Here is a 27,900-nt window from a genome sequence, read left to right as displayed (position 1 = left end):
GATCCGCCTGGTTTGCTGATTTAATGGGACAACGAAAACGGAAAAAAGCAAAAGGTGCCGATTTTGTCGTCTGTGTGGACTGGTGCTACTTATTTTTTATGGGGACCAACACTCCACACGGGATGCATAGAGGACACTTTTCTAGTGCAAGTAAACCGCATTGTTTGAGTAAAGAAAAATACCCAGGTTTGACAGGGGTAGTTAATGATATATTTTTGGTGGGACTGATGCATTAACATTTTATATTCTTGAAGTGGTCGACTACCTATAAAAAATAATACGTATTCAAGCTTCTTGGACAAGCCACCACAACGGAGCAGTCACATGAAAATTAGCCTACATGTCCTTATAAGAGAGAAACATAAAGCCATTTTTGCTCAATCTGAACAGAAGAAGAACATGCGTGTGTTTGTCATCTGGATATTTTTGCGGTTGTGTTCACTACGGGATGGTGCCGCTGGTCAAGGACAATCCACTCCGGCTATATGTTCGTCCTCATGCAGCTGCGACGAGGACGGAGGCGCGGATTGCTCTGGGAAGGGTCTGACCACTGTTCCAACTGGTCTAAGCGCCTTCACCTACTATCTGTAAGTATCAACACATTGAAACTGTAATAAAACACGATTAAACCTACAATCAATCTCTCTCCCTGGTTAGGACGTGTTTGTAACGGCAAGGTTGGCCACTACTTACTCGAGAGGGATACCTCTCCACGTCACTACTAGAGCAAACTTTTGCACAATGGCTGTCAATGAAGCCAAATAATAGAGTGCGTTTATACAACTTCTGGTTGTGGATCAGTTATTAAACTAATAACAAACACATTATTGTGGTTGGTATAAGTGGGCAAACACAAAGAATGAAGAACAGCCAGAGGAAAAATAGGCCATAAAACAAAAGGTTGATACAGTATATATAGTATTGGCTAGGCTATTTTTTTTTTTAATGCAATGGTTGCCAAAATTGTTGATGCTGGTCCAAACTCATTCACTTGCTGAACTTTCCTTAAAATGATACCTCATATACCCTAGTTTTTACTCTACTGGAAAGCATACAAGCTATAGCATATTCCTTGGCCTGGGACCTGAACCTTCACTTTCTTAGACCACGGCCATGATCGTTTACACTCATATTCAGGGACATGTGGAATAGTAGTCCATCATCGGTTACAGCAAGAAGGTGGATTTGTCTTCATTTGCTGATTCTTCGGCCTGACTTGGCTCTGTAGTCTGGACTGACTCCTTGGTGAGATGTGATGGAATACAACTATGAAGACGTCTTGTGCCTGTGGTTGTGAGAAGGTGGAGGTTTGATTCCGAACAGGCATTGACAGAGGGAACCTCATATAATGCTTTGGTGTATACCTTTAATTTGATCTTTATAATATTGGCGATCAGACATACAGAGGTCCCAGAAATACCCAGGCAGGAAGGTGATTGTACCTGCCTGGGACTGTTTGTTTATCCTGAATGCTGCTCCACTTACCAACTCACATTATGGCAGAGAAAGTCCCAGGTCACTTTAGGTGTATGCCTGCCCCTAAAAGAAAACACTGTGGACACACTTACTCATCATCTCAGAGACAGTTGTTGTGGTTGGTATTCTGATATCTGCATGACATATCCTTTACATATGCATAACATGTCCTTTACAAAGTGATGCAGGAAAACCTTTCAAATTCATCTTACAGGGATACCCCAGAATTTACCCCAGAATTAGTCAGTTGGGTAACACTTTACTGTAAAAAATTAAGTCTTATTTACTCTACTTCCAAAGTTTCCTAAGTTGCAAAATTGTGGCTCAATCAACTTATCAACATGGGGAAAATGTGCAATGTGAAATTGTTTGTAGACTGTATATTTTTAACTAAGAAAAACATTTTCTGGATCTTGGCCAGGAACCGCCGAAAGGAAAAAGCTGTTGTGATCAACACCACAAAATAACAACTAAACCAAAAGCCCTATGACATGGATCTTTTAGTTAGCCTATAGTTGATTTGAAGGAATGGTCATGGTTTCTTTTCTGTATTCCCTGTGATTCCGCCATTATATCTGTCTTTGTCTCTGTACCAAGAAAAGGAAGTTGCTCTGCCCTACCTTACTAGAGAGGAAGAGCATTACTAACTGAGGAGAGACTGGGACTACATAGTTAATACATTTCTGGTTAACTAGCCTTAAAGGTTTCACAATGTCTTAGTTAATGATAAACTGAGCAGCCGCCCAAGGGCGTCAAATGGGCTATGTGTTATTCATTGAAGGTGGACCAAGGAAATGTGCTTCCTAATGTAGAAAAGAAGGAAGGATCTGACCTTGAGAAGACTACCCTCTGGGCACACACTGGTTGAATCAAAGTTGTGAAATTACGTTGAACCAACTTGAAATAGACGTTGAACTGACGTCTGGGCCTGGTGGGTATTGATACAGAACAGTTTCATATCCAAGACTGAATGAGAAATTGAAATATATACAATATCACCATCACCTTTATTTACTTAACACAAGCTGAGGGATTGGTTTTTACCTTTATTTCCACCTAGGTACCTGAACATTACACCACATGGACTGTAAGTCAATTTTTTTAACTTCTTGAGTGCATTAATATCCGGCAGAATTGTAGAAATCCGCAAGCTCTAGTTGACCCAATAAACCGCCAATGTAGGGATGTTTTGTGTCTGGTAAACTGAAGAGAAACAGTGGTATTTACCAATGTGTCAACTAAGACACAGTGTAATGTATGCTGTTATCAAACACCATGTTCTTTTCAGACTTGCATGTAAGTTACCAACGTATCCCCAAATATTGTATTACAATTGCCAAGTCTACTTATTACGATTGGAAGTGTGGGGCGAGGAGGCTTCTTGTGCGCCTACACTGAGCAAGGTTAACTAAATGCTTTGTGACAGCTTTTTAGCTCATAACTATGTGATATATTCAGTTCAAGCCCTCCGAGTATTTGACGGGTTGCGTTAGGGCAATTCCACGCTAACAGAGTGATTTTTCACTTTAAAATGTATGTCAAACAAAAACCAGTGATTTCAAAATTAAGCAAATGATACAACTTCATGCACAGGGACTACTTAGCAATTTCCACAGAACATTTTACAAAAACACATTTACTTGTAGAACAGTGCAGATGCAAAGTTTGGTAAAAGAATGATGGCACAAACAGTACAAAACATAATTATGTTACCAAACTGCATCTGCACTGTTCTTCAAGTAAATGTGCTTTTGTAAAATGTTCAGTGGAAATTGTTAAGTGGTCAATCATTGGTTTCTGTTTGAAATACATTTTCAAGTAATGTTTTATTGGTCTGTTACTGTGGAATTGACCCTTAGTGCAGCTGTCTCTCTCTTTCTATTTCTCTCTCTCTGTATTTCTCTCTCTCTCCCTCTCTCCATTCAATGTCTCTTCTCCGTCTTTTAAACTCCCCTTCTTTCCATTCCTTCTGTGTTTTGGTGAGCAGAGAGGGCAGGGGTCATGATGGATTAGTGCGACACATCACAGCTGTAGAAAGACTCTTTTGTCAGAGCTAATGCACAGGGAGGCTGTGCTGAGCTGGTAATGCTCCTTACCGGAAGTGAGCTAATGTTTGTTTTTAAAGAACTAAACAAAATATTCACCTCCATAATGTCAATTTAATCTCAGGTATCACTCATCAAAAGTGGAATTACATCCTTAGTACTCTTCTAGAAACATATTTTGGTAACACTTTACATTAAGTTGCTTGTTTGCTGACACACTAGTCTATTCTTTGGGGTACACATAATCTGCTGTGACGTTTAGTGGCAATTATAAGCTTTTTTGCTCAAACAGCAGAAACAGACAGGGATCAACAAGACAGGCAAGTAGTGAGGAGCTTGATAAATTGAGATATGGAAAATTACTGAAGGGAGAGATTCATGGACAGGGAAATTGACACACACACACACACAGAGAGAGAGAGAGATAATGACAGAAGCAGACAGGTCCAGCAGTCTTACAGGAGGAACATTGCAGGCCCTGCTGTCCCCACAGGTGGGAGAATGGTTTCCTAGAAGGTTGGCTTTGTTTGGGATTTTCCTCCTGTGATTCCATCCAGTGCAATCTGCCACCCCATGAATGTACTGAAACTGTTGGACATAGAAGCAGAGAGGAGAATGGAGGGCAGCAGTTCTGTATGAAGAGAACTAAAATAAATAGGACCACAAACATTAACTTCATCTTTTGAAAGTCAGGTCTTTTGTTGGATTTCTGGCCTTGGAATTCTGGAATGTCCTTTTAAATTGGAATAGTTTCAGACAGATGTATGACTAGACCTGCTCTTGTCCTGCATTTGTTGTTATTTAGAGAGCATTACTTCGTCATTCGTCAAAATTAGTAACCAATATACTTGGTCACAAAATAATATTCAGTACTGTACATTACCACTTTCGTTGGCAATATCCTACAATACATTTATGCATCTGTTGATTTGCATAATCTTATGGGAATTTGACACAGATGGGAAGTGGCCTGTGCCCTTTGTTTTATCAGTCCATAAATCAGTGTGTTGTTGGCACCAGCCAGCAGCCCAGGGGGAAGGTTGGAGAGGCAGGCTGGGGGTGGAGCTGCCTGCAGCATGTTGGTGTGTACATGACGTTATTTTATTGGCAGCTGAAATTGAGACTCTCCTGCCTGAGGAGAACAGGTGAGAGAGAGAAATAAGTTCTGGAACCCCCTCACCCTGTACACCAATTTCCCCTCTGACAGTGGATGCCTGCTGCATCTCTGCTGGATACTGAGTGATGAAAGAACATCTCAGCCTCTTGAGGGCTTGGTGACTGTGTGCACCGCTCTCATGTGTGCTTCGGGGACATGAGGGTTTGGGATAGAGGTCCTTCTCACATCTCATTTCAATTGAAGTCATTTCATAGTGTGAACAAGCACAAGTTTAGGGGGAGGGAGGGGGATAGGGGACTAGGTGCCCTTTCAGTCCACTGGTCCAGCTAGCTCACTCGCCATTGGTGCCCTCTATCCATCTTAAGCTGAATTATATTTTGTTCATGGTCAGCAGAGGTGAAAGGAGCCAGTCACTGGTTCCCGCTCCCAAACAGGATGACTGCTAGATGGTAGAATGTTTACCCCCCCGCTCTGTCTGTCTCTTTCTCTCTCTCCCTCATACACAACTCTCACTCTCTTTTACTTCTAATCACTTCCTCATCTTCCCAATTTTCATCCTCTTTTTCCATAATCCTCTCCAACTCTCATCATCACATTCTCTGTCAATCTCTCTCGGTTCAATTCAATGTTGTAAATTGGCATACAAAGCATACATTAGTATAGCAAAATAACAATACGTTTAATGAAAGCCAACAACAACAACTCCCATACCCATATCAATCACTTCTCTCCCCCTCTGTCTCTCACCGTTTTAGGACTGACATGTTTGCCTTGCAGGCTGGTTGTTTGTACTCTAGCTATAGTGAATCAGTCTCCCCTTGTACCCATGTGGTAAATGCTTGACCTTCTCTGCACTCCCATGGTAGAACACTCTGCCCGTCTGTGTATACAAAGTGCCCTTGTTCCTTTCCAGCATGGCAGCCAGGGAACCTCAGCCATCTTCCTCAATTCTCACCACCTTCACCTCCTCTCTAGTCAATAAGAAACAGCCGAGAAAATAGTTACCCATTACCTGCACCTTTCCCACAACTCTGTTGTCATGGGACCAGGGGGCTAAAAAGTCAAAGCATTACTGAGTTTGCTTTACTTCTGAGGGAGTCAATGGTAGCAGGTGGTTGGGTTGGTGCCCTGTTTGGCTTCTCTACCTCAACAAATGATCTACCGGCAGGATATTGATTAGCCGGCTAAATAAACACTGCCAAAAGGTATTGAAGAAGTGAAGTTGTCCTCCTTTTGAAGATCACCTTGGGATTCATGGTGCACCTGAACTAAGGCTATGCCACCTTGAAGCAAGGCCCTTTCAGAGAATACATCAGATACTTTTACACTTGCTACCTTAACGCCCTCCAACTCATCACCCAGAGATCTTCAAAGGAAGGACGTAGTAACCTTTTTCCCAAATCTCTATCTTACTTATCTGCTGTTGTCCTGTCTGTCAATCCTTACTGTTCTTGCTGTTCTTGGCATGGTCGCTCCCTCCCTCTCATGGCTCCATGCCAGCCAGAGTGTCTGATCCACCCACACACATACCACATATACACGCCTTGGTTTTAGAGTCGCTTTAATTTGAATCTCTTTTTGGTCTGCTTTGCACTGTCTTGGCACACTCCATGTATATTTCTCTGTCTGGAATGTGGAGCTCTGTGGTTGTTGTGTGGCTTTGGTGAGGTCCTTGTCTGGTCTGTGGGCAAACACCAGTGGCCTGTGTAATTGTGAGGGGGAAGCTAACCCTGAGCTCAGGTTAAAACCATGCTGACCAAGATCAGTTTCGGATCGAAACGTTGTCAATAAAGTGGTGAATTGGGAACATAAACAGTGTGCAGGCCTTCTTTATTAGCCCAGCACCAAAGTTTTAAGGATGTGCTTATGACCATAAACTTTTCTAAAACCATGCTCCAACCATCAGAGACCACACAAATAAGCCACTAAATAACAAGTATAATTTCTCACTTGCCAGAGACTTGAACAGAGTTGACCTCTTTTTGACCCTCTTACCATGGAGAGGTTGTGGTTGGCTTTGAGATAATGCAGAGATAGAATAAATATGTTCATCTTGCATCATAGCAGAGATGATTAATTATTGCTTATTTTGAAATTGTTTCAAAGGTATAGATTTGGTCTTTGACATTGACCGCAAAAGTGAGTTTGGAAAGGTATCATGTGTCTTTTAGTAACAAAAAAAAACATCTGAGCTAAGAGGATCTATATGTCTCCATTTACTTGGATTGGAGGTGAAATCCCAGGGAGTTTTAAAGGTGCTCTGTTGAGACTTGACAACAGCCTCCGCTGCCTGCTCCCCATACTTTCCTCTGTTGGATGTGATTAGTGTTTTGAAGGATTTCTTTGTCACTGATCTCTTTTTTTCTTTCTGTAAGGCAATCTGGCTTGAGAAGTGAAACTTTTGGCAACTCTTGCTAGAAATGTGATTCTTTCCATTTCCCACCAAGGCTGCTATGAGCCCAAAGTGACACCTTTGCATTATTTGATGTCATGTTGACATTTCATACCCTCAAACCAGTGGGCATATAACTTTTTTTGCTTCAGAAATAGTGCTGTTTTTTGTCTGTTCTATATGTATCACAACTGTATTTCTATATAGGATAGGCAGGCCCCCTGATGACTAAAGCAGCCGGAAGGGAGGATGACGGCATTCACAGGCCACCCTTTCATCCTGTCCCTGTGGCTGCCTGCACTCTTGACCATGGCAGTCAACAGCCTGTGAAAGATGGTTACAGGGTGCGGGTGTAGGGGTGCTGTCAGCAAGACAGAATGTATCCAAAGGAGGGACCACCGGGAAAGCCTTCCAAATAGTGGCCCCACAACGCCCCAGGAGAGTCCGTAGGGGGGGGGGATGCGGGGGGAACGGGGGAATCAAGGTGGAAGCTCCATTGTACAGAGCCTAGAAGGCAATTGGATAAGCTAGGTAACCTAGAGATGGGAAAGAGAGATGGCAGGGACGATGAGGGCTTCTGTTGGGGGCCTTTGTAGCTTGAACGTGGGGGGTGGGAGTGTGGCGGGCGATATTATCCTTTGGATCCAAAGTCCTACATGCACACACATGCAAAACTTTGGGAGGCCTGGTAGTGAAATTCAAGATGGACAATTTTTTTGGGGTTTAGCTTCATTAACAAATGCAGGATGTTTTTTCAGTCCTGTTACATTTTACATTTTAGTCATTTAGCAGACGCTCTTATCCAGAGCGACATACAGTTAGTGAGTGCATACATTATTTTTAATTTTTCATACTGGCCCCCTGTGTTGTACTTCAACTCTAACATCTGGTGTCTATAGGCTCCTCTTTGAAACCAATGAATGGATTCCTAAGTTAAAAGCTACTCTCTGTTGAGTTGTGGAACACAAGGGAATGGCTATGGCGTCATACCATTTTTGCAGTCTTTTTATACTATAGCCTGTGTCATTTTTGTTGGATGTGCACTAATCTGTAGGCTGCTTTAGGATCCTTCTAAAATGAGTTTACGATCTTTACTAAACCTGCCTATATAACAATCTCTCATCAATTCCTAGAACTTCAGTTGGATTCGATGACAATTTTTGCCCATGGTTACTCTCTATGTATTACATATCTAAGTCACATACTGAATTAGTCAGGTGGGGAAGAAACATGAGTGTTGTCTGCATAGTTGTCGTGCTGCTACATGCCTATCTTTCCCTGCAGTGAGATGGAAAAGCGAACGTCCCTTGGGCCATATGAGTAGGGTTTCTTCAAGGTTTTACAGTGCTGCTGGGGACCTGTTTTGGCCCAAATGAATCATTATGCTCCTTGGGAAGATGACAGTACTTTCCCTCTACCAATCTACAGGAAAACCAATGTAACAGTGTTGAAAGCATGCTTCCGAGCAATTACTTACTAGTTATGCCTCCAAAAAGATTAATTTGTTACCCACTACCATACATTATGTATTATTTCTGCAATTCTCTGTTGTTGCGTCTTTAGGAGTATAAGTCCAGCTTGATTGTTTGAGATTTGAATTGGAATCAGGGCCGTGTTCTGTTTCTAACCTGAGAGAAATACTGATCCACTCATGACACTTGTTGTTTGGTTCCACAGTGACATCAGCATGAATAACATCACAGAGCTCCCGGCATTCGTCTTCAAGAACTTCCCCTATCTAGAAGAACTGTGAGTATTCATCTTTTCTTGTACATTACCCAATACAGTTTTTGTCACATGCATATGATAATCAGTGGTTTTCAACCACAACAGACCAGTTGTATTATGTGTTTGATCAACAAGATATAAAGAACCCTGTAGTTTATTTTACACCAAAGAGTCATGCCATTGTAGAGTCGGCTAAGTTGCAGTGTTTTCACAAAGGGCGAAAAGTACCATGACTATAGGCTATGTATGATTCTAGAGAAAATCTATGTGAGATGCATCACGTCTTCTTCTTGTATTTTATTTGAGAATTAACAGGATGGCAACTGCATGGTCTCAGTTCTGGGACCCATTCAATGAGCATATCTAATCTTAGCGTGTGTTTGTCGTCTCTCTTACTCTTTAAATACCCCTCTGTCTGGTTCAGAGCTGGAAGTAAAGATAAGATCTGTCTACCTGATATCAGGTAACATGCAACCCTGAGAATGCAAAATGACCAGCTAACACTATTCTGCTCCCAGTGCTGCTTTTGTATCCATGTTATTTTAGCCTGTGTGTCTTTCATCTCGAACCAGTCTTCGCTCTCTTCTTTTCCAAACACTAGGCCTACTTCATCTGTTTTGTCAAAGGGCAATTTACTTTTCATCGCATTGTAAGGAGGAATGCAAGGCAGGAAGGAAGAAGGCAAAACAATGGTTTCCATGACAACCAGGCTAAAACGCACCCGCTTGCACTCTACCACTCAACATTACCTTTCAGGCAGGGGCAGGGGTCTCTGCCCAGTGTCATATATACATAGTGAAACCTGTTCTCTGGGTTCCATCCTGCTCTGGAGCTGAGCAGTAGGCTTGGGAGATTCCCCGGGGTACGGTATATTTCGAAATACTGACGGTATGATTTTCAATACTGTTTTAAAAAATGGTGTGCGTGCTACACCACTGCTTTTAACTATAAGTTAAGTATAACACTAAGAAATCTAAGATGTGTCAAATAAATTATATTCGGCTGAGGGCTCCAGCTATGCATCTGGTTTGCTAACTTACAAGCTAAGTGGCAAGATGTCAAGATCAAGCTTCTTGGTTACAGCAGAGACATTCAATCCCCTCCTGGATCAAGATCCCTTTTTGCCTAAATTGTTCTGTGCCCCAAAAAAACTAAACAAAAACGTTTTTTGTTTTGTTTGAAATAGCGCCCCTTGTGTGCACTGCCAGTAATAACGAATACCCCGGTATGGTACAGAAACGGTATGAAAATCGGGATACCGCCCAACCCTACTGAGCAGCACTGTAGGGCCTAGCGGTTAGATTCGTGCTTCGGAACGCTGTTTTGTTGACAGGTGTCTAGAGTTTTTAATTTGTGTTTGTTTAGCCTTATCCTTGAAACAAATCATAAGGTTTCATTGAGTGAACTGAGCGGATGGCTCTATAGCCCGTGGTGTTGTAGTGTCACTGAACCACAGCTCCAGCCTTGAGGGCCGACTAAGAGAGAGGGGGACATGCCCAGAAAGGAACATTCCCTCTCTGATAGTCACGCAACCCTCCTTCGCACACACCTCCCATCCTGAACAAAGCACAACACAGCCTAGCCACCATGCTGACAGATCAAGAGATGTAGGGGAGTCGTCCCCCTCAATTTGTGTTTAGTGTGCTTAAGGTTGTGTGTGCGCGTGTGTATGTGTCTGTGTGTCTGCACACATTTGTCTCTATGAGCGTGTGTCCCTAATCTCTTTACTTTCTGATGTTGTAAACGTCTATGTTGTCTACCAGTGAATGTATTAGTGAAATAGAATGGCTGTGGGAGTGGTGCTACAGAAGGGGAGGATTTAGTCTTTCCTCGACAAGGCTTAGCACATTCTTCTGCCCTCATCAAAGCCTAGAGGGACGTGTTCTGAATTTGTTGAGAGAAAGGGAATGGGTGGGGAGGTTCTTCACCCTGAAACGTGAAGGATGTCTTGGCAATTTGTTAGCAGGCCTGCGTGTGGTGGCTGGGCCGTAGACATGTGGGCGTTGACCAGCTCCAAGGCTGTGGACGTAAAGTTTACAGTACCTTATAAATCTGGCAGACACACTAACCACATACAATTTGCACATAAATCCTACTCTGCTTTCAAACTTGAAGCTGTATTATTGGAGTCCTAGATTCATATAAAGCATTGGGTGCATTTAGTCAAATTAGGCCTAATTAATTTTGTTTTCATTTTCTCGATTATCTTACAAATGTTGTAAACCAAGATTGTTTAAACTTTTTTTTGCTAAATAATTGTCAGTAGTTGGGATTGCAATTGCAGCCAATTTAGTGCAATAGAGTCAAGGAGTAGGCTTGATTTATGTGCATGAAACTGGCTCCTTTGACTACAAGTGCTTCAAGAGTTCAATTACTGCTGGGAAATAATGAAAATGCTGTCAAAAGGCAACAATTCAGTCAATGAATAGTTGACAAAGACACATGAGAATTGATTTGGTTGTTTGATGGTGAAGTGTGTCCTGTGGATTCCACCACTGGAAGGCAATCATTTGGTTTGAGCCAGAGCCAAGTCAAGTTGGAGCGCATGAACCATTATATAGCCTTCAAATCCTAACCATGTTTGTCACCCACAACAAATATGTTATTGTAAACATGGTCTGCCATTGGATCACAGTGGACGTCCCGCCACTAGTGTTTGTGTGTTTAGACTAGAGACCCTGTCATATGATGCTGTCTGGTTGTCATATGATGGACCAACAGTGTTCGACATCCCTGGAAGTGTGTCCCCAGCAGGCCCCAGTAAGGGGTGCATTGAGGTTGTATTCGGGGCATGGTGGGAGTTGTTACTCAGATTCCCCAGGCTCTCAGGCTCACTCCCAGCAGCTATTGGCTGCAGGATAATCTAACGCCACCCGACTCAAGTTGCAGAGGGTGATCAATCTGGTGCTAATCTCCCAGGCCAGATTTGGTGGAGCCATGAGTCCCTGACATTCCGCCCCACATGATTATTCACCACGTCCAGTTCCTCCTGATATCCTGGCTGGAAGGGGAAGGGAGGTAGACCAGGCCCAGGAGGGGGAAACCCAGGTCCAGTCCTTATGCGGCCACTCTCTTCCCAGAGTATCTGGTGAAGTGACAACATGCCGTCGCACTGACAGGTCGCTTTGGCACCCCAGGCGTTATGTTATGTTATGCTATGCTTGATAACACAAACTGGAGCATGTGAGGTGTTTTCATTTGTTTTTTTGGTTGATGACTTTCAATCTTGTATGTATTAACATTTCAAAGTGAAGCTGTTAAATTGACTGCTTTGAAAGTTGTATCAACAACATATAGATTACTGTATGAATCATTGTTTAGCTTTCGATGCAAATAGAAATTTATCACCATATTTTTCTCTTCCCCTCTCTTTCTCTCTTTCTTTCTCTTCCTCTCTCTCTCTACCTCAGACGACTGGCAGGAAATGACCTCTCATTCATCCACCCTGACGCTCTGTCTGGACTGCATCAGCTCAAAGTCCTGTAAGTATGCCACTCATTGGTCCTACACACACACTTACAACACGCACACACAGACAAACACTCATATAATACCTGTATGTTCTGTGACAGTACATTGAGCCAAGGGTTCAAAGTCCAATACTGGTGTGTGCTCGGGCACAACCCACACAAAAGCAAACACACAGACATTCACACACACACACACACCTGTAAATAAAACTGGTGAATGAAATACAGGTGAATGAAATAAAACAGAGGTGTTCACTTCCTTCCCAACGAGCGGTGGCCATATGACGTGTGTGTGTGAGTGGAGGCAGGAAACCAGAGGGCCTGTTCCCCTGGGCCCTAGCCTGCTTTGACGACAGAGACTACTGATAGTGGAGAGGAAGGGAGATAGTCACCATAACCACATCTGTGTCCAGTAGAGACTAGGATCCACAGACAGATACTAACCCTCTTACTCACTCTGGTCAAGTACTCACGTCCCACATAAGAAGAAAATACTACTTTACTATAGAATACTACAGTACCTACTATAGAATTCTATAGTATCCAGTGTCGAATACTATACTACAAACTGTAGTATCCTCGATCATGTGTAGTACTAGTAGTATGTGCTTTAGTAGTATACTGTAGAATACTATAGTAAATACAACAGTATTATCCACAAAAAACACAGTAGTAAGTACTGCAGAAATATCAGCAAAAACACAACATTCTGCAATTTGTGCCACCTGTAAGTGAGAAACATACATGCCAAGTATAGACCATATACACTGAGTGGACAAAACATTTCCTTGACATAAACTGACCAGGTAAATCCAGGTAAAAGCTATCATCCCTTATAGATGTCACTTGTTAAATCCACTTCAATCAGTGTAGATGAAGGAGAGGGGAGACAGGTTAAATAAGGATTTTCAAGCCTTGAGACAATTGAGACATGGATTGTGTATGTGTGCCATTCAGTGGATGAATGGGAAAGACAAAATATTTAATGGTAGGAGGTGCCAGGCACACCGGTTTGGGTGTGTCAAGAACTGCAACGCTGCTGGGTTTTTCAAGCTCAACAGTTTCCCGTGTGTATCAAGAATGGTCCACCGCTCAAAGGACATCCAGCCAACTTGACACAACTGTGGGAAGCTCTGGATAAGAGCGTCTGCTAAATGACGTAAATGTGCCCTTGAGCAAGGCACTTAACCCTAATTGCTCCTGTAAGTCGCTCTGGATAAGAGCGTCTGCTAAATGACTAAAATGTAATGTAATGTAATGGAAGCATTGGCGTCAGCATCCCTGTGGAATGCTTTCAACACCTTGTAGAGTTCATGCCTCGACAAATTGAGTCTGTTCTGAGGGCAAAATGGGGTGCAACTCAATATTAGGAATGTGTTCTTAATGTTTTATACACTAAGTGTATTGCGTTCCCTATGGTTATAGAAAAGAGGAGAACCTCTGAACTTTCCGTTCAGACCCCAGTCCTACCTACCTACAGGTTATGGAAAATGTGGTCTTTTAGTATTTCTCCAGTAGGTTTAGTCAAAGAGAAAGCCCCCCACTTCTATGTCATAGACAATAAAATAACTTTAGTAAATACCACAGTAATGTCCGCAAAAATACTACAGTAGATACTACAGTATACTACAGTCCGCAAAAAAGCTACAGTAATTACTATAGAATATACTTTTTTTTTTTACTATAGTATTTATACTATAGTAAACTGTAAGTGAGTAAAGTCCACTGTGAATACTATAGTATTTTTTCATATGGGATATGCATGCAGAAACAAACGTCTGTGCTCAGACACACACATCCTCCCCACAGTCAATTATACTCTAATACATGCTGTACACACTACCTCACTCCGAACCCATACACAAGCTTATGCAACAAAGCCTGAGGTGCTAGTTAGAGTCAATGACGTTGACCCTTTACAGAGATAAGAGGTTGAGAGGCTGCAACACTTTGTGATGCTTTTGTGTTCATTTTCAATTTACATTTTAGTCATTTAGCATACGCTTTAATCCAGAGCGATTTGCAGTAGTGAGTGCATACATTTTCATACTGTGTTCACACTTTAACTCAATACAGAGCTGATCTTCTCATTCTCGTATGCACCACATGACTGCTGGTTGTGCAGAAATTGTAATGAGGAGGCATGTTGGTGCGACCACAGTTCAGGTTATAAAACTGTGTTCTCTCCCTCAGGATGTTGCAGAATAACCAGCTGAAGACTGTTCCAAGTACAGCTCTAAAGAACCTCTACTCTCTACAGTCTCTGTGAGTCCCCCTATCTCTTCATCCATCTGGAATTACACGACTGTGCACACACACACACCTTTTAGAGACTTGAAATGGCAAAACTCCTCAAATGGACATCGTAAGCATAATCATGACATTTACAATGGGAATCATTCACTCTACAATCCAATTGAACTAATAGCTTCCTCTAGACTGGTCTGCATCATTGCACTAACCTTCACACAGCTCACACAATAACCATCTGGTTAACATGCTGTCTCTACCCCCCACCACGTTGCATTCACCAACAGTTAGACATCCTGGATTTATTTATGTGGTTGGTTTTTGCCTGTATGGGTTTGAAAGGGATGTGTGTGGGTTGTTATGCTTCCTAGACACTGCAGGGCTCTACAGTGCGACCATTTTAATATTTTGCTATGCGACCTGGAATTTTTATTTAGGAACACCAGTGTGCCTAGAAAAATTAAGGATTCTAGCTTTAATAACTCAAATATTTTTCATTGTGCTCCTATATGTCTTTGTGTCCGCCTACATTTTTCAACTTAGGCGCACACGTGCTCCTTGTAAAGGTCAGTGTAGAGCCCTGCACTGGTTTCCAAATCCCCAGCCTCCACAGCGTCTCTTCTCTTGACTTAGTGACTCTCTGTGACTACTGCATGTCACTCTCTGAGGGACTATGACTGAGCATTACCCCATCTTTTGTTTCTCCCGTGCCTCTTTGACTCTGACTGTGAATAGTGTAGGGATGAGATCCAGCTGGAAGCCTGGTCTCGGGATGTGCTGAAAATCCAGCTTCTGCCATTATCACCTCTCCAGATCCTTTCCCTCAGTCCCATGATTTCCCTCTTTTGTCCCTTCTCTTTTTTGCAGAAGTCTTTTCTCTCTTAGGGGTTAAGGTCTGTAGCTGAAGTAATATGTTGGCAGAGCCTAGCTGGGTTTCTATAATGCCTTTGAGAGTTAGATGTCAATCATCGTGCCTTTCTGCTTCCAACACAGACTCGTAGGGAATTTAGAGGGGGAGAGAGAAATTGGAGTCATGGAGGTGGAGAGAAAGAGAGAGAGGGAGAGGAGAGGTGAAACCCAGCTAGGCTGTGAAGGGAAGACGGAATTACAAAGGGATAGAGCTTTTGTTGAGGAAGAGGCGAACGTTGTGATACCAGCATTAAGGAGCATGTTTCATGAATGATGAACAGAATGTGCAGCAGCAGCCAAATACAAAACTAGAACGGTTAAGATTTAGTAGAATCCTTGATTGTCAAACAAAGCTATTTAAAACCTTTTATTGTAGTCCTCACCAGAACAGTCTAAATAGTTAGAAGTAAATACAGAATATTTAGAAGAATAATGAAATTCCAATTTGTATAGTAACACCATACAATACATACATTATAATGCAGTAGGCTATCCAATGGGTCATTCAAATATTTGTGGTTGATAAGAGTAAGGGAAATGGAAAGCTGTTTAAAATGGAAGACCATAGTGTAATGTTTTTCTACTGAGGCAATAGAAATACCTCATAAATACCATTCCTTACTTGGCCCTTCATGCTCTCTCTCTCGCTTTCTCTCTCTATGTTATGTGCTGTTTCAATATGAAATGTCCTCAACGTGAGAATGTTAATGGTGGTGAATGTATGACAGGATTCACACATTGCTGTGACATAACTAGTAAGATAAAGGTTTCTAAAATCTATTTCCCCCCCTCCCTCTGCAGACGTCTGGATGCCAACCACATCACGACGGTGCCTGAGGATAGCTTTGAGGGCCTGCAGCAGCTCCGCCACCTCTGGCTGGATGACAACAGCCTGACGGAGGTCCCAGTGGGCCCCATGAGACACCAGGCTAACCTGCAGGCTCTCACCCTGGCACTCAACCGCATCACCCACATCCCCAACAATGCCTTTGCCAACCTCTCCAGTCTGGTGGTGCTGTGAGTGCTGCAGATCTATCTATTCCAGACCTGGGCTGAAATACTATTTAAAATCTTTCAAATATTTTTAGTGTTTGCTCCAGTCTGCCTGGAGTGCAAGATGGACAGGGTTTGGACTCCTTGTGATTATTCTATTGGTTCCATTGTGCCTATCACGACTCAGGATATGACCCAGATGCAGACACAGGAGGCAGTTAGTACAGTTCTCAATAATAATTTATTAGAACACGGGGCAGGCAAAGGGCAGGTCGAGGGCAGGCAGAGGTTCGTAATCAGGACAGAGTCAGCCAGGTACAGGACGGCAGGCAGGCTCGGGGTCAGGGCAGGCAGAATGGTCCGAACCGGGGAAACTAGGAAATAAACACTTGAGAAACAGGAAAACGGGAAAGCACGCTGGTAAGACCTGACAAGACGAACTGGCAACAGACAAACAGAGAACACAGGGATAAATGCACAGGGGATCATGGAGAAGATGGGCGACACCTGGAGGGGGGTGGAGACAAGCACAAAGACAGGTGAAACCGATCAGGATGTGACAGTGTCAGGCAAGCTCAGTAAACTCAAGATAGTATTTGAAACCATGTCTGATCTATTCAAGTCAAAACGGAGGATCTGTTCTGTGCTCCCTCCCTTAGGGGAGAGTTTGGGGGGTTCAACTCATTGATAATATACTGTAGATTCAGATGTAGGACAGATATTTGCTATTTTTGGTGGAGATTTACATCTGTGTGGTAGCAATTGGAAGAAGAACATGTAGAATCATGGGTAATAGAACTATCTCCATTTTATTATGAAAGACAGTTACATGTAAGATTATTTTAATGTTTTTAAACAAAGTGTTAAAGGAGCAAATCATCAGATTACACTTCTCTACCATTCAAACATTGCAGATGTTCAAATCCATTCCACTCCAAGTCAAATGAAATTCTCAGTTAAATATATCAACATACTGTATGAAGCCATCACTTACTGTGGAATGCCCCTACAAACACAAATGCACTCACTTGCACGCACGCACGCACGCACGCACACACAAACGCACGTGAGCACGCACACACACTCACAAGAAAAATGCTATTGCTGCAGGGCCCAGTTGGAGGGAAAAAGGACATAGCTGTGTCCCTAGTGGCTGACAAGAATAAACAGGAAGAAAAGACCTTGAATCCATCAGACTTCGACACACCAGCACTCACACTGATACCTGACTTACCAATCACTGTGATCTCTGATGATAGCTGCAGAGGACATTTACCTTTACCTTATGAATAGATTGAATTGGGTCTTACTATCAGGCAGGGAGTGTGGGAGATGTGAAAAGTGCTGCATTGTTCATCCACAAAGGATGGGATGCCATGTGGCGGATTGAGCATTTTGTTTTATGTGTGTTGTATGTCACTCAGAATAGCTATATTATATCCTGCTTAAAAACCCAGACGGAACCCTATGAAACCTCTCTGCATGTTCAATCACGTAGACTAGATATCCTATACATGTTCCTTCTGTTGTTCAATGTCCGTTTTGGCTCGTCTGCAACATTGAAGTCTATTTTGAGCCGGGAATGGAATATAAATATATCCTTTATCTTCCAGGCATCTGCATAATAACAGAATTAAGGAGATTGGGGAGAGCTGCTTCACGGGGCTGGAGAACCTAGAGACGCTGTAAGTACATTTGAATACAAACTCATTAAAAGTGTGTGTGTGTGAGCCACCCACCCCCCCCCACACCCAGAGCGGCCGGGACGTCAGTGTGTCCACTTCCTCCTGTAATTGCTCCAGGATAAATGGAGCGGAGTCCATGATGGCTATCTGCACTACCCTCCCATTGTTCGCTTCCTCCTGCGTCGCCAGCCTGAACAGTGACACAACATCTTTAGTCCGGAGAGGACAGAGACATTCTGACCTATGGTTTAACAGCAGCCATATTAAACGTACCATTGCTGTTACAGTCATTTTTGCAGTGTCACACTCACTCACAACGTTGACACTGATAAAGCATAAAGAGAATTGTCTGACCTACTAAAGGAGCCTACCTTATATGTGACCACTCCAGTCTGTCATGGGAACTACAGTACACTTGGCTATTCGTGAACACTGGATATCCCATCAAGATAATGTTTTCTAGTGTAGTGCGTGAAGCTGGAAGATCAATATTTTAGTATCATTAAGGTGACCATATGTTTGCACAGCACTGCTAGTGAATGGTTACAGTATGATTGAGTGTGCTGTGGTGTGTGGTGTAATGATTATGGAACTCCCTGCTCCTTTTGGCCCCTCAGGGATCTTAACTTCAACAACCTGATGACCTTCCCAGAAGCAATCCAGGCTCTGCCCAAACTGAAGGAGCTGTGAGTACTGTCCCATGACAAACGCATGCACGCACACAGTCACAAATGGAAGCACACACACACACACAAACCGACACCGACACACACACACAGGGATGCACATGCGTACACAGATTCCCTTTGTGAGATTATTTTGAATCTGAAACGTCAACTTTGAGTGATTAGGTTGTTTAGTCAGGAAGTGGCATGTGGCCTAGAGGTGATATCCTTTTCTGAAAAAAGAGGAGACCCCTAGTCTTTTCTCCAGTGTAACTGTAGTTGCGTGCAGGCTGCAGTGTTTCTGTAGAAATGTGAGCTGTTGATGTGTCTCAGTGGAACTGTGAACCTTGGCAGGGGGAGCTGAGAGATTAATGACGGGGTCTGAATAGTGGCCCCAAGAATACACTCCTCTATCTGTTTTCCTTTCCTTTCTTTTGTTGCGCTCTTCTCCTGTCTGTCAGAGGTGTAGTAAAGAGAGAGGCTCTCTTAATGTTCCTGTACAATGGTTTCTTGATCCCTTGAACTTTTGATGGATCTAAGGGACATGTCTACTAGATAAAAGATGCAGGCACCTTAGGTACATTACCTGGGCTTTGTCTTGAACAATAGATCATGACTTCACAACGTTTGATGTGGACAGTAACAACTGTTCTCCAGATGGTGTTCTTTCATATTTCTGATGGAAAAACAATAATGAACAGATATGGAATTTACCATGTTTTATGACGTTTATACAGCAGTATAGATTCATTAGCAATAAAACCTTCAATCAAATAACTGACACGCACTAGATTGAAAGAAGCCATATAATGGTGAAAACTGGAATTAGCCACATTAAGTACAGAAATCAGGAAGCTATAGCAGAACATGCATACAGAATTAGTGGTCATTTACATATTGGCAACTATAACAGTTTACTTAATTTGGACCCATCTGTTTTCCTAATCACAATTTGTATCTTGTTCTTCTGTGCAACTGTATTATTGCACATTTAATATTCCACCTTCATCCCAAATATGTGTATTCAAACAGTGTGGTTAGAATAATTGTTACACTGTGTATGTTTTCATTTTCCTCCAGTGGATTTCACAGCAACGACATAGCAGCCATACCTGAGGGAGCCTTCCACAGGAACCCTTTGCTCCGCACCATGTAAGGCCATACTTCAAAACCAGTCCTACTGTCAACAAATACTATTGAATAGAACCTTAAGCCTTCACATGTTCATGTACTAGCACAGTGTTCCCCAACTCCAGTCCTCCAGTACCCCCAACAGCACACATTTTTGTTGTAGCTCCAGACAAACTCACCTGATTCAACTCATTGAGTGCTTGATGATTAGTTGACTAGTTGAATCAGGTCTGCTTGTCCGGGGCTACAAAAAATGTGTACTGTTGGGGTTAGTCCAGGACTGGAGTCCTGGAGGGGGGTCTGGGAAACACTACTAGTATGTACAGTTGATCATATTTACACACATAACTGACTGACTGACAGCACCCAGCTGGTAATATAGTGACTGACTGACAGCACCAAGCTGGTAATATAGTGATTGACTGACAGCACCAAGCTGGTAATATAGTGACTGACTGACAGCACCAAGCTGGTAATATAGTGACTGACTGACAGCACCAAGCTGGTAATATAGTGACTGACTGACAGCACCAAGCTGGTAATATAGTGACTGACTGACAGCACCAAGCTGGTAATATAGTGACTGACTGACAGCACCAAGCTGGTAATATAGTGACTGACTGACAGCACCAAGCTGGTAATATAGTGACTGACCGACAGCACCAAGCTGGTAATATAGTGACTGACTGACAGCACCAAGCTGGTAATATAGTGACTGACTGACAGCACCAAGCTGGTAATATAGTGACTGACTGACAGCACCAAGCTGGTAATATAGTGACTGACTGACAGCACCAAGCTGGGAATATAGTGACTGACCATGGGCCCTAGAAGAAACTTGTCCAGAAGATGGTGCCATTCTCAGTAGTAAATGAGTTTACTATCAGAGTCCTCTTCGCTTATCTTCCCCAGCCACCTGTATGACAACCCCCTGTCCTTTGTGGGAACTTCAGCCTTCCAGAACCTGTCTGACCTGCACTCCCTGTAAGTCCCTGTCCATATCTGTTAGAAAACCAAGTCTGGTACTCTGAACATTGTATTCATAGTGTGGTAATGATCTCTGAATTGACTGATTTACAATAACAGTGTATGAAATCACAATGTGATACAATACACTGAATATCGCTGGTGCTCAGGTGCTTATTTCATACCATGATCTAATGTTAGGAGTGGACAGTTATTCAGACTAAAGTTACAGTCTCTTGTCTGTCATGCCTGTTTGCATTCTAACCCTGTGAGGTATGTGTTTCAGGATGCTACGTGGAGCCAGTATGATGCAGGAGTTTCCCTGTCTCACTGGGACTAACAACCTGGAGAGTCTGTGAGTGCACAATACAGCTGACTCTTTACATCAACATACACGACTGACACTGACTGACAATATTATAATAAATGTGTTCATGTTAGATATATTGTGAGTGAATTCGTTTTTTTGTTCTGCCTAGTTTGAGGTCAAGTGAGACAGTTTGTCAGTGGTAATTGACTCAGAGTTTCTTTCTCAGCACTTTGACAGGCACAAAGATTGCTGCCATACCGGTTGAGCTCTGTGAGGATCTCAAGGTGCTGTGGACTCTGTAAGTATCCCCAACCTCACCTCTCACCCTTATCCTACCTTATTAATCTATTTCACATAAATGCCGGTGACATTCCAGATTACATTATTTAAAACCTTTTGCCTCATCAGAGACCTGTCCTACAATGAGATTGAGGAGCTGCCTTCCTTCCAGGGCTGTCTAAAGCTGCAGGAAATGTGAGTATGGTATATTGTTGGGAATATGAGCAAGAGCACAAACACATTTTTTAACATTACACTCAAGATGACCCCCATCTTCTACCTTTTTCTGAGTGTATATTGTGTGTTCTGTCCTAATTATAGAAGCCTGCAGCACAACCACATCCAGCAAATCGACAGGGACACCTTCCAGGGTCTGTCTGCCCTGCGCTTGCTGTGAGTACACACACACACACACACACACACACACACACACACACACACAGTCTTGTACAAACAGACACACACACACACACACACACAGTCTTGTACAAACACACACACAGTCTTGTACAAACAGACACACACACACACACTTGCAGCCTATAGTACCTTGAGGCTTTAAGGTGAAGGGCCTAAGTAGATCTCATTGGAAATTAACTCAGTTCTGCTTTCACTAGCTCATGCCAGTGGCTAATTTTAAAAAAGCATGCTTAATTTGCTGCCCTGATTCTGAACACATCATTAAGTCATTTTCTTTCCTGCAGGGACCTGAGTAGAAATGAAATTAAAACCATCCACAGAGATGCTTTTCTCTATTTGACGGCGCTAACAAACCTGTGAGTATGACACTGTACTGTGGTAAAAACTAAATCTGTGAAGTCATGATAACTAATACATTACTGTTTTAAACATATCTGTGTACATATGCTAGTGTGTTCCAGGAATTTATGCTAATATGTATTGTTTGTTTCAGAGACCTGAGTTTAAACTCGCTGACCAGCATTCCAACAACTGGACTGAGTTCCCTGAACCAACTGAAACTCACAGGAAACCTGCAGATTAAAAATGTTTTTACTGCAAAGAGCCTCCCCAAACTCAGGTCAGAATCCAAGTAATTCATCAAAATGACCTCACTCTTTCCTGAACTAGATGTGAACTTACTGTAGGGCCAAACCCAATTCACTTACAATAACTAAACTTAAGTCCAACTGTGAGGTTGGAGTCACGCAACACTTTGAATGATAATGGTCCTATTGTGGTCTACAGGTCAGTATCAGTTCCCTATGCTTACCAGTGCTGTGCATTTGTGGGATGTGATTCTTCAACAACTTCCACTGATGAGGAGGACATCAAGAAGGTTACAGGTAAAACATATCATTAGACCACTCCTGATGTCAAAATGTGTTGTTCAGAGGAGGGATAAAAAGTATATTGAAATTGGTTAGCTAAATAATATTTGTGTTCCAGGTGGAGAAGAAGTGGAGAGGATATCACTGGTAATGCACTGCTCTCCCTCTCCAGGTAAACCACAGTCACTTTATTGTCATCTACAGCATTGAATTGTGTACATTATCACACCTCTTACTAACTGAACGCTTACTCTGTTTCTCCCCTCCAGGAGCCTTCAAGCCCTGTGAGCACCTCCTGGGCAGCTGGATGATCCGTCTGACCGTGTGGTTCATCTGCCTGGTGGCTCTGATCTTCAACACCCTGGTGCTGGCAGCCACCTTCTCCCGCCGGGCCTCGGCCCTCTCCCCTGCCAGACTGCTGGTCGGCCTCCTGGCCCTCACCAACCTGCTCACTGGGGTCTATGTGGGGGTGCTCACTGTCCTGGATGCTGCCACCTGGGGCTCCTTCGCTGAGTTTGGGGTCTGGTGGGAGACGGGGGTGGGCTGCCGGGCGACAGGTGCCCTGGCGGTGTTCTCCTCAGAGTGGGCGGTGCTGCTGTTGCCCCTGGCGGCTGTGGAGCGCAGCGTGGCGGTGAGGGGGCTCCTGGGGAAGGCCATCTCGCCCAGGAGGAGCAGCGAGAGGGGGGTCTGGGAAAGACGCTTCGCCCTGGCGGCTGCTCTCCTGGGGCTCCTGGCGGCTGCAGCAGCCTGCCTGCCCCTCTTCAGTACCAGCGACCCTTCAGCCTCCCCTCTCTGTTTACCCTTCTCTGGCGGTGAGGGCCCTGCGCTGGGGGTCACTGTGGCCCTGGTGTTGCTCAATGCCCTGGCCTACCTGTTCACAGCAGCAGTGTACACCCAGCTGTACTGTGTCTTGGGCAGGGCGGAGCTGGCAGACCAGGAGCAGGCAGGGGCCGTACGCCACGTGGCATGGCTCATATTTACCAACTGCATCTTCTTCTGCCCTGTGGCAGCCTTCTCCTTCGCCCCTCTGTTGGCCAGGTCTGGCACCGCGGGGGGCCCTGAGATCGCCAAGTCCGTTACGCTCATCTTCTTCCCCTTGCCGGCATGCCTTAACCCCGTGCTCTACGTGTTCTTCAGCCCCGCCTTCCGGGAGGACTGGCTGCGGCTGCGGGGCCATGGAGCTGTGGCCCGGGGGGTGAAGGCTGGTCAGTGTGCAGGGGGCTCTGGGGCTGTGGACAGGGACTCCTCTACAAGGCTGGGCTATGACTGTGGGGTGTACTCCCAGCTTTGTGGGGAAACAGGCGTGTGTGAGCGCTGCGAGGCGGCTCTACACGCCAGGACATCTTCCTCCTCATCATCATCAGTCTGCAGACACTTGGTGAAGTCCCACAGCTGCCCAACCCTCTCGGCTGGTGCAGCAGCGTGCCAGCGTACGGAGGGCTACTGGGCAGACAGCGGCACGCCCTCAGCCCAGTCAGAGTACGCTGACGAGGGGGACTCGTTTGTGTCTGACAGTTCAGACCAGGTGCAGGCCTGTGGACGAGCCTGCTTCTGCCAGAGCCGAGGGCTCCCTCTGGTCCACTACGCATACAACATACCTCGCATCAAAGACTGAGAAACTCTACAGCTGTGTGTGTGTGCATCTGTATTTGTTTGTGTGTGTGGGTTGGACACTATATAACAAAAACAAACTGTTTTTGATACACAACAAAACATGTGCAGGGTCCCTGCACACAAATCATTCAGGAAGCACTTCTTTAATCACTGTGTGAAACAGACTCAAACATCACAAAAGTGAATCTGGCATTGAATTAGACTTCTTTGAGCCCAGAGACTTTTGGCCAACACTTGTTTTGCCCTTCAGGATTTAGAACTGATTCCTGTGTGTGATAACACCAAAACTGGCTGTCAAATATGTAACAAAAGAGGAAACCTTGCCACCTGTGCCTGCTTCTTGGTTTAGAGCGAACTCATTATCAAGATGTTACAAGCCTGAATTCATCTGTCACGTCTCTTGCTAACGCAAGGATCTATGTGCCATCCTTTTGTGGGTTCTACCTGTAGCTAGCTATATGGTTCCTTATTGTGTGATATGTTGTCATTCCCTGGTCTTTCGATTTTAAAGCCTTGCCATAATTTCTATATGAGAATGTAAAGTAACTGAAAGGAGAATTGTATGGCAGCGGTTTTAAATTAAGGGGTACTGACAATGTGTTAAATATAATTCAAAAGCTGCATTTTCAGCCCTCCCAATGTGAGGCAACTGAATCTCCAGTCTGAATCTGTTCATGTATGTTCATATGCCCTGTAGTACAAGACAATAACTTAAATGTTTATCATCTTTGACAATAAGTGTCAACAATTCTTCCTCGCTATGAGTGATAAAGTCTTGAATGTCACGTGGGAATGGAAGAGAGCACTGTTTTAACAACAGTCTTCCCACTAGTTGTGGAGAGTTTTATGACTTGTTTGCTTTGTCTCTTGGACTGAAAATCATTTCGGTGAACTGTGCTTTCCCCCCGGATCATTCTAATTTATTGCTTAAAGAGGAGCAGAATGTCCGGGCCACGGACAAGGTTATTTCAGGTGTCAGGAAGTTGGTCTTTGAAAGGTGAATGCAGCATGTACCAAGTGCAAGCTGAATGTTAATGCCACACAAAGGCCTTCATTTCTGGATTGTTCTCTGAGACAGATTGCATTGTAGTTAAAGCTCGCTTTTCTTTCTCTTAAATTGGACATAATTAGTGCTCACAACCCAGTCATTATGATCAGGACGCTCACAATCCCACATCTCACCAGTGTAATGTATATCATGGTATATATTATGATATAATAACAACAATAAATGTAGATAATGTTTCACTATGAAACATTTTATTGGATCAGGTGTGACTGTTTGATGTGCATGAGTATGACTTACCATATGGGGCCAGCACCACACCCTAGGAGCCTGTATCCACATGTGTAATTCATGTGAGTGCTCAGGAATTTAGGCAATGTAGGGAAGCCTAGACTGCCCTAAACATTTAGTTAATGTGTCCATATTATGAAGCTCATTGGTTTCTTAGTTTTGTGTGGATTTCTCAACATTTTGACTGAGTGTAATTCTAACCCCAACCAACTGTCCAGAGTGTATTGGAGATGTTTGAAGCCTGTACGTGCAAATTCCAAATCGGTGTGTATTGCTGTCTGTTTATCCATATGTAAATTATTTTTGATAGAAAAACCAATTATCAAGAATGGGATGCATTGTCTAACCACGGAAGCTACCTCTTCAACTTTAGTGGCTACCAGCAGTGCTTTGTAAGAAGGTGTGTGTTCTTATGCTATTGATATTGTTATTATTGTTATTTTGGTTTGAACTGTAGGCTTTGTTTGTAAATACATCTGGTTGTACAGTGTCACTGAATTTTAAGTCACGCTTTTAGTTAATGCCAATTGTGGGAGGAATGTATAGTATTTACTGTATACTGTGATTTTTATAAACCAAACTATATAAACCCAGTTGCTTAAAAAAAAAAAAAACGATGCTTTATGTACAAGATTTCAGACACCCACACTCTCACTCATTCATGTAATTTATTTGACACACAGATGAGTTGGCCTGATTTAGACCTTGTCAGGACTGTCAGTGTTTTTCTTTGCCTACAGTGTTAGGTTCTGTCTGACCATAGTGGGACTCACCGGTGCTGTTGAAATCTTCAGGGCTAGAAATGGCCCAGAGGGCACCAGGGCACCTCTCTCAATTGGCTCCTCTGGCCGATGTATGGAGAGTTTTGACTGCATTATGGGTAAAAAAAAAAAAAAGAACCCTGTTGATGGTGTCCATGTCACCTGATTCACACTGGTTGGCCCTGTTCCTTTAACACATCTAAACCTCACAAGGGGTGTAACGGCATCATGATGGATGCTTACTGGAAGTGGAAGCGTGGACAAGTGCACAGGAACTATGGTCTTGAATGTGACATGTCAAATCTGCACCCAGTTTGACTATGTGTTTACGTTTAGTGAATGTATGCTAGTGAATGAAGGTAGGTGGTTGGCAATGGACCTCAGAAACCAACAGAAGCAGCCTTACCTCTCACACCCTGTTTGGCAATGGACGTGGCTTGACCAAACATTTAACCTCCCAGCGATGCAGCCACAGGGGGAATGGGACATTCCAGCTATTCCAACCCTCCTCACACCTCCCGCTGCGCCAAACACATTAAGCACATTGCTGTATCCTCTTTGGCCTTAGTCAGGCTTTGTTATGTTAATACCTTGCAGCTTTTGTTAATTCCCACTGGCATTCGAGTGTCACAGCGTCAACTGTTTTTTGACCTCATAGTGATCATGTTCTGTGGGTAGGGCAGCATGAGGCATACGAGTGCTGCTCCACCTGTGTACTCATCTCAGAGTTAACCCCTGTCCACTGTCTGTTTCCCATTTTAAACAATGGTGGGGTTTTATAAGGCCCCACTAGCAAACAGGTCACACCAGGGATAGTGGTTTACTTCACTTGCATTATAACCAGTTTACAGCTGGGAATATGAGTATGATTGGGCACCCTAGAAACCTGGGATAGACTTGCATTTGAATAAGTGAGAAAAAAAGGGGTGCCCACTGCCCGATGACAAAGCTTTGCATTTATTTTTCAGACATAAAACAAACTCATTGCCACTAATACTCAACCTTTTTCTACAAAGGATGCCAGAGTGAATCAAACAATGCAGTCCTCTGCTACTCCTGAAATTATTACATGAAATAAATAAAGGTACAATAAACCAATGTGGATTAATGTAATGTCTATGATGACTTATGTAAGATGATTTCACGACAGGGAATTGGGATGATTGACGTGCACATAACGGGCTGGAAGTGGGACACAGGGTAATGAAAGCTAATGGATTATCTCTGGTCTCTTCACATTGAGCTGTAGTCTGGCCAGGGTGCCAGTGGAGGTATGTGTAGGATGAGATGGGACATCCACCGTATCTTCAACCGGCTTCTTTACATCTAATCGGCCTTGTTCATCTGCTTCTCCCTCTCCTCTTTGGTGATTTGAGCTGCAAGGCAATTAGTCTAAGTCGTTAACCATATTTCCAATTTAAAGACATGCTATATCTATGGTTGGTGATCAATGTAGGACTGATAATAATTTATTTATTAAATCTAATTCTTATCTTTTTACATGTTATTTCTATATAAATTCT

General features: G+C 43.4%; 2 protein-coding genes across 8 annotated transcripts in view; one reads left to right on the top strand and one right to left on the bottom strand.

The window, feature by feature from the left end:
- Positions 1 to 159: 159 nt before the first annotated feature.
- Positions 160 to 27,461, top strand: LOC123485585 (leucine-rich repeat-containing G-protein coupled receptor 4-like). The gene is made up of 18 exons (XM_045216597.1): positions 160 to 587; positions 8,708 to 8,779; positions 12,169 to 12,240; positions 14,422 to 14,493; positions 16,189 to 16,404; positions 17,994 to 18,065; positions 18,683 to 18,751; positions 19,811 to 19,882; positions 20,774 to 20,845; positions 21,114 to 21,182; positions 21,364 to 21,435; positions 21,546 to 21,611; positions 21,738 to 21,809; positions 22,121 to 22,192; positions 22,330 to 22,455; positions 22,623 to 22,720; positions 22,824 to 22,877; positions 22,975 to 27,461. The coding sequence occupies exons 1-18, from the start codon at positions 325 to 327 to the stop codon at positions 24,318 to 24,320; spliced, it is 2,955 nt and encodes a 984-aa protein (XP_045072532.1). The 5' UTR covers positions 160 to 324; the 3' UTR covers positions 24,321 to 27,461.
- LOC121556303 (myosin-binding protein C, cardiac-type) overlaps positions 27,319 to 27,900 on the bottom strand; it is a 57,903-nt gene continuing 57,321 nt past the window's right edge. For all 7 annotated transcript variants that reach the window (XM_045216591.1, XM_045216590.1, XM_045216593.1 and 4 more), the window contains one exon: positions 27,319 to 27,753. In XM_045216591.1, the coding sequence (XP_045072526.1) occupies positions 27,704 to 27,753 (50 nt within the window). In that variant the 3' untranslated portion in view covers positions 27,319 to 27,703. The remainder of the gene's footprint in view (positions 27,754 to 27,900) is intronic.

The sequence above is a fragment of the Coregonus clupeaformis genome, unplaced genomic scaffold (assembly GCF_020615455.1).
Source record: "Coregonus clupeaformis isolate EN_2021a unplaced genomic scaffold, ASM2061545v1 scaf0746, whole genome shotgun sequence".
In the NCBI taxonomy this organism is placed as follows: domain Eukaryota; kingdom Metazoa; phylum Chordata; class Actinopteri; order Salmoniformes; family Salmonidae; genus Coregonus; species Coregonus clupeaformis.
This window is presented reverse-complemented; position numbering and strand designations above follow the sequence as displayed.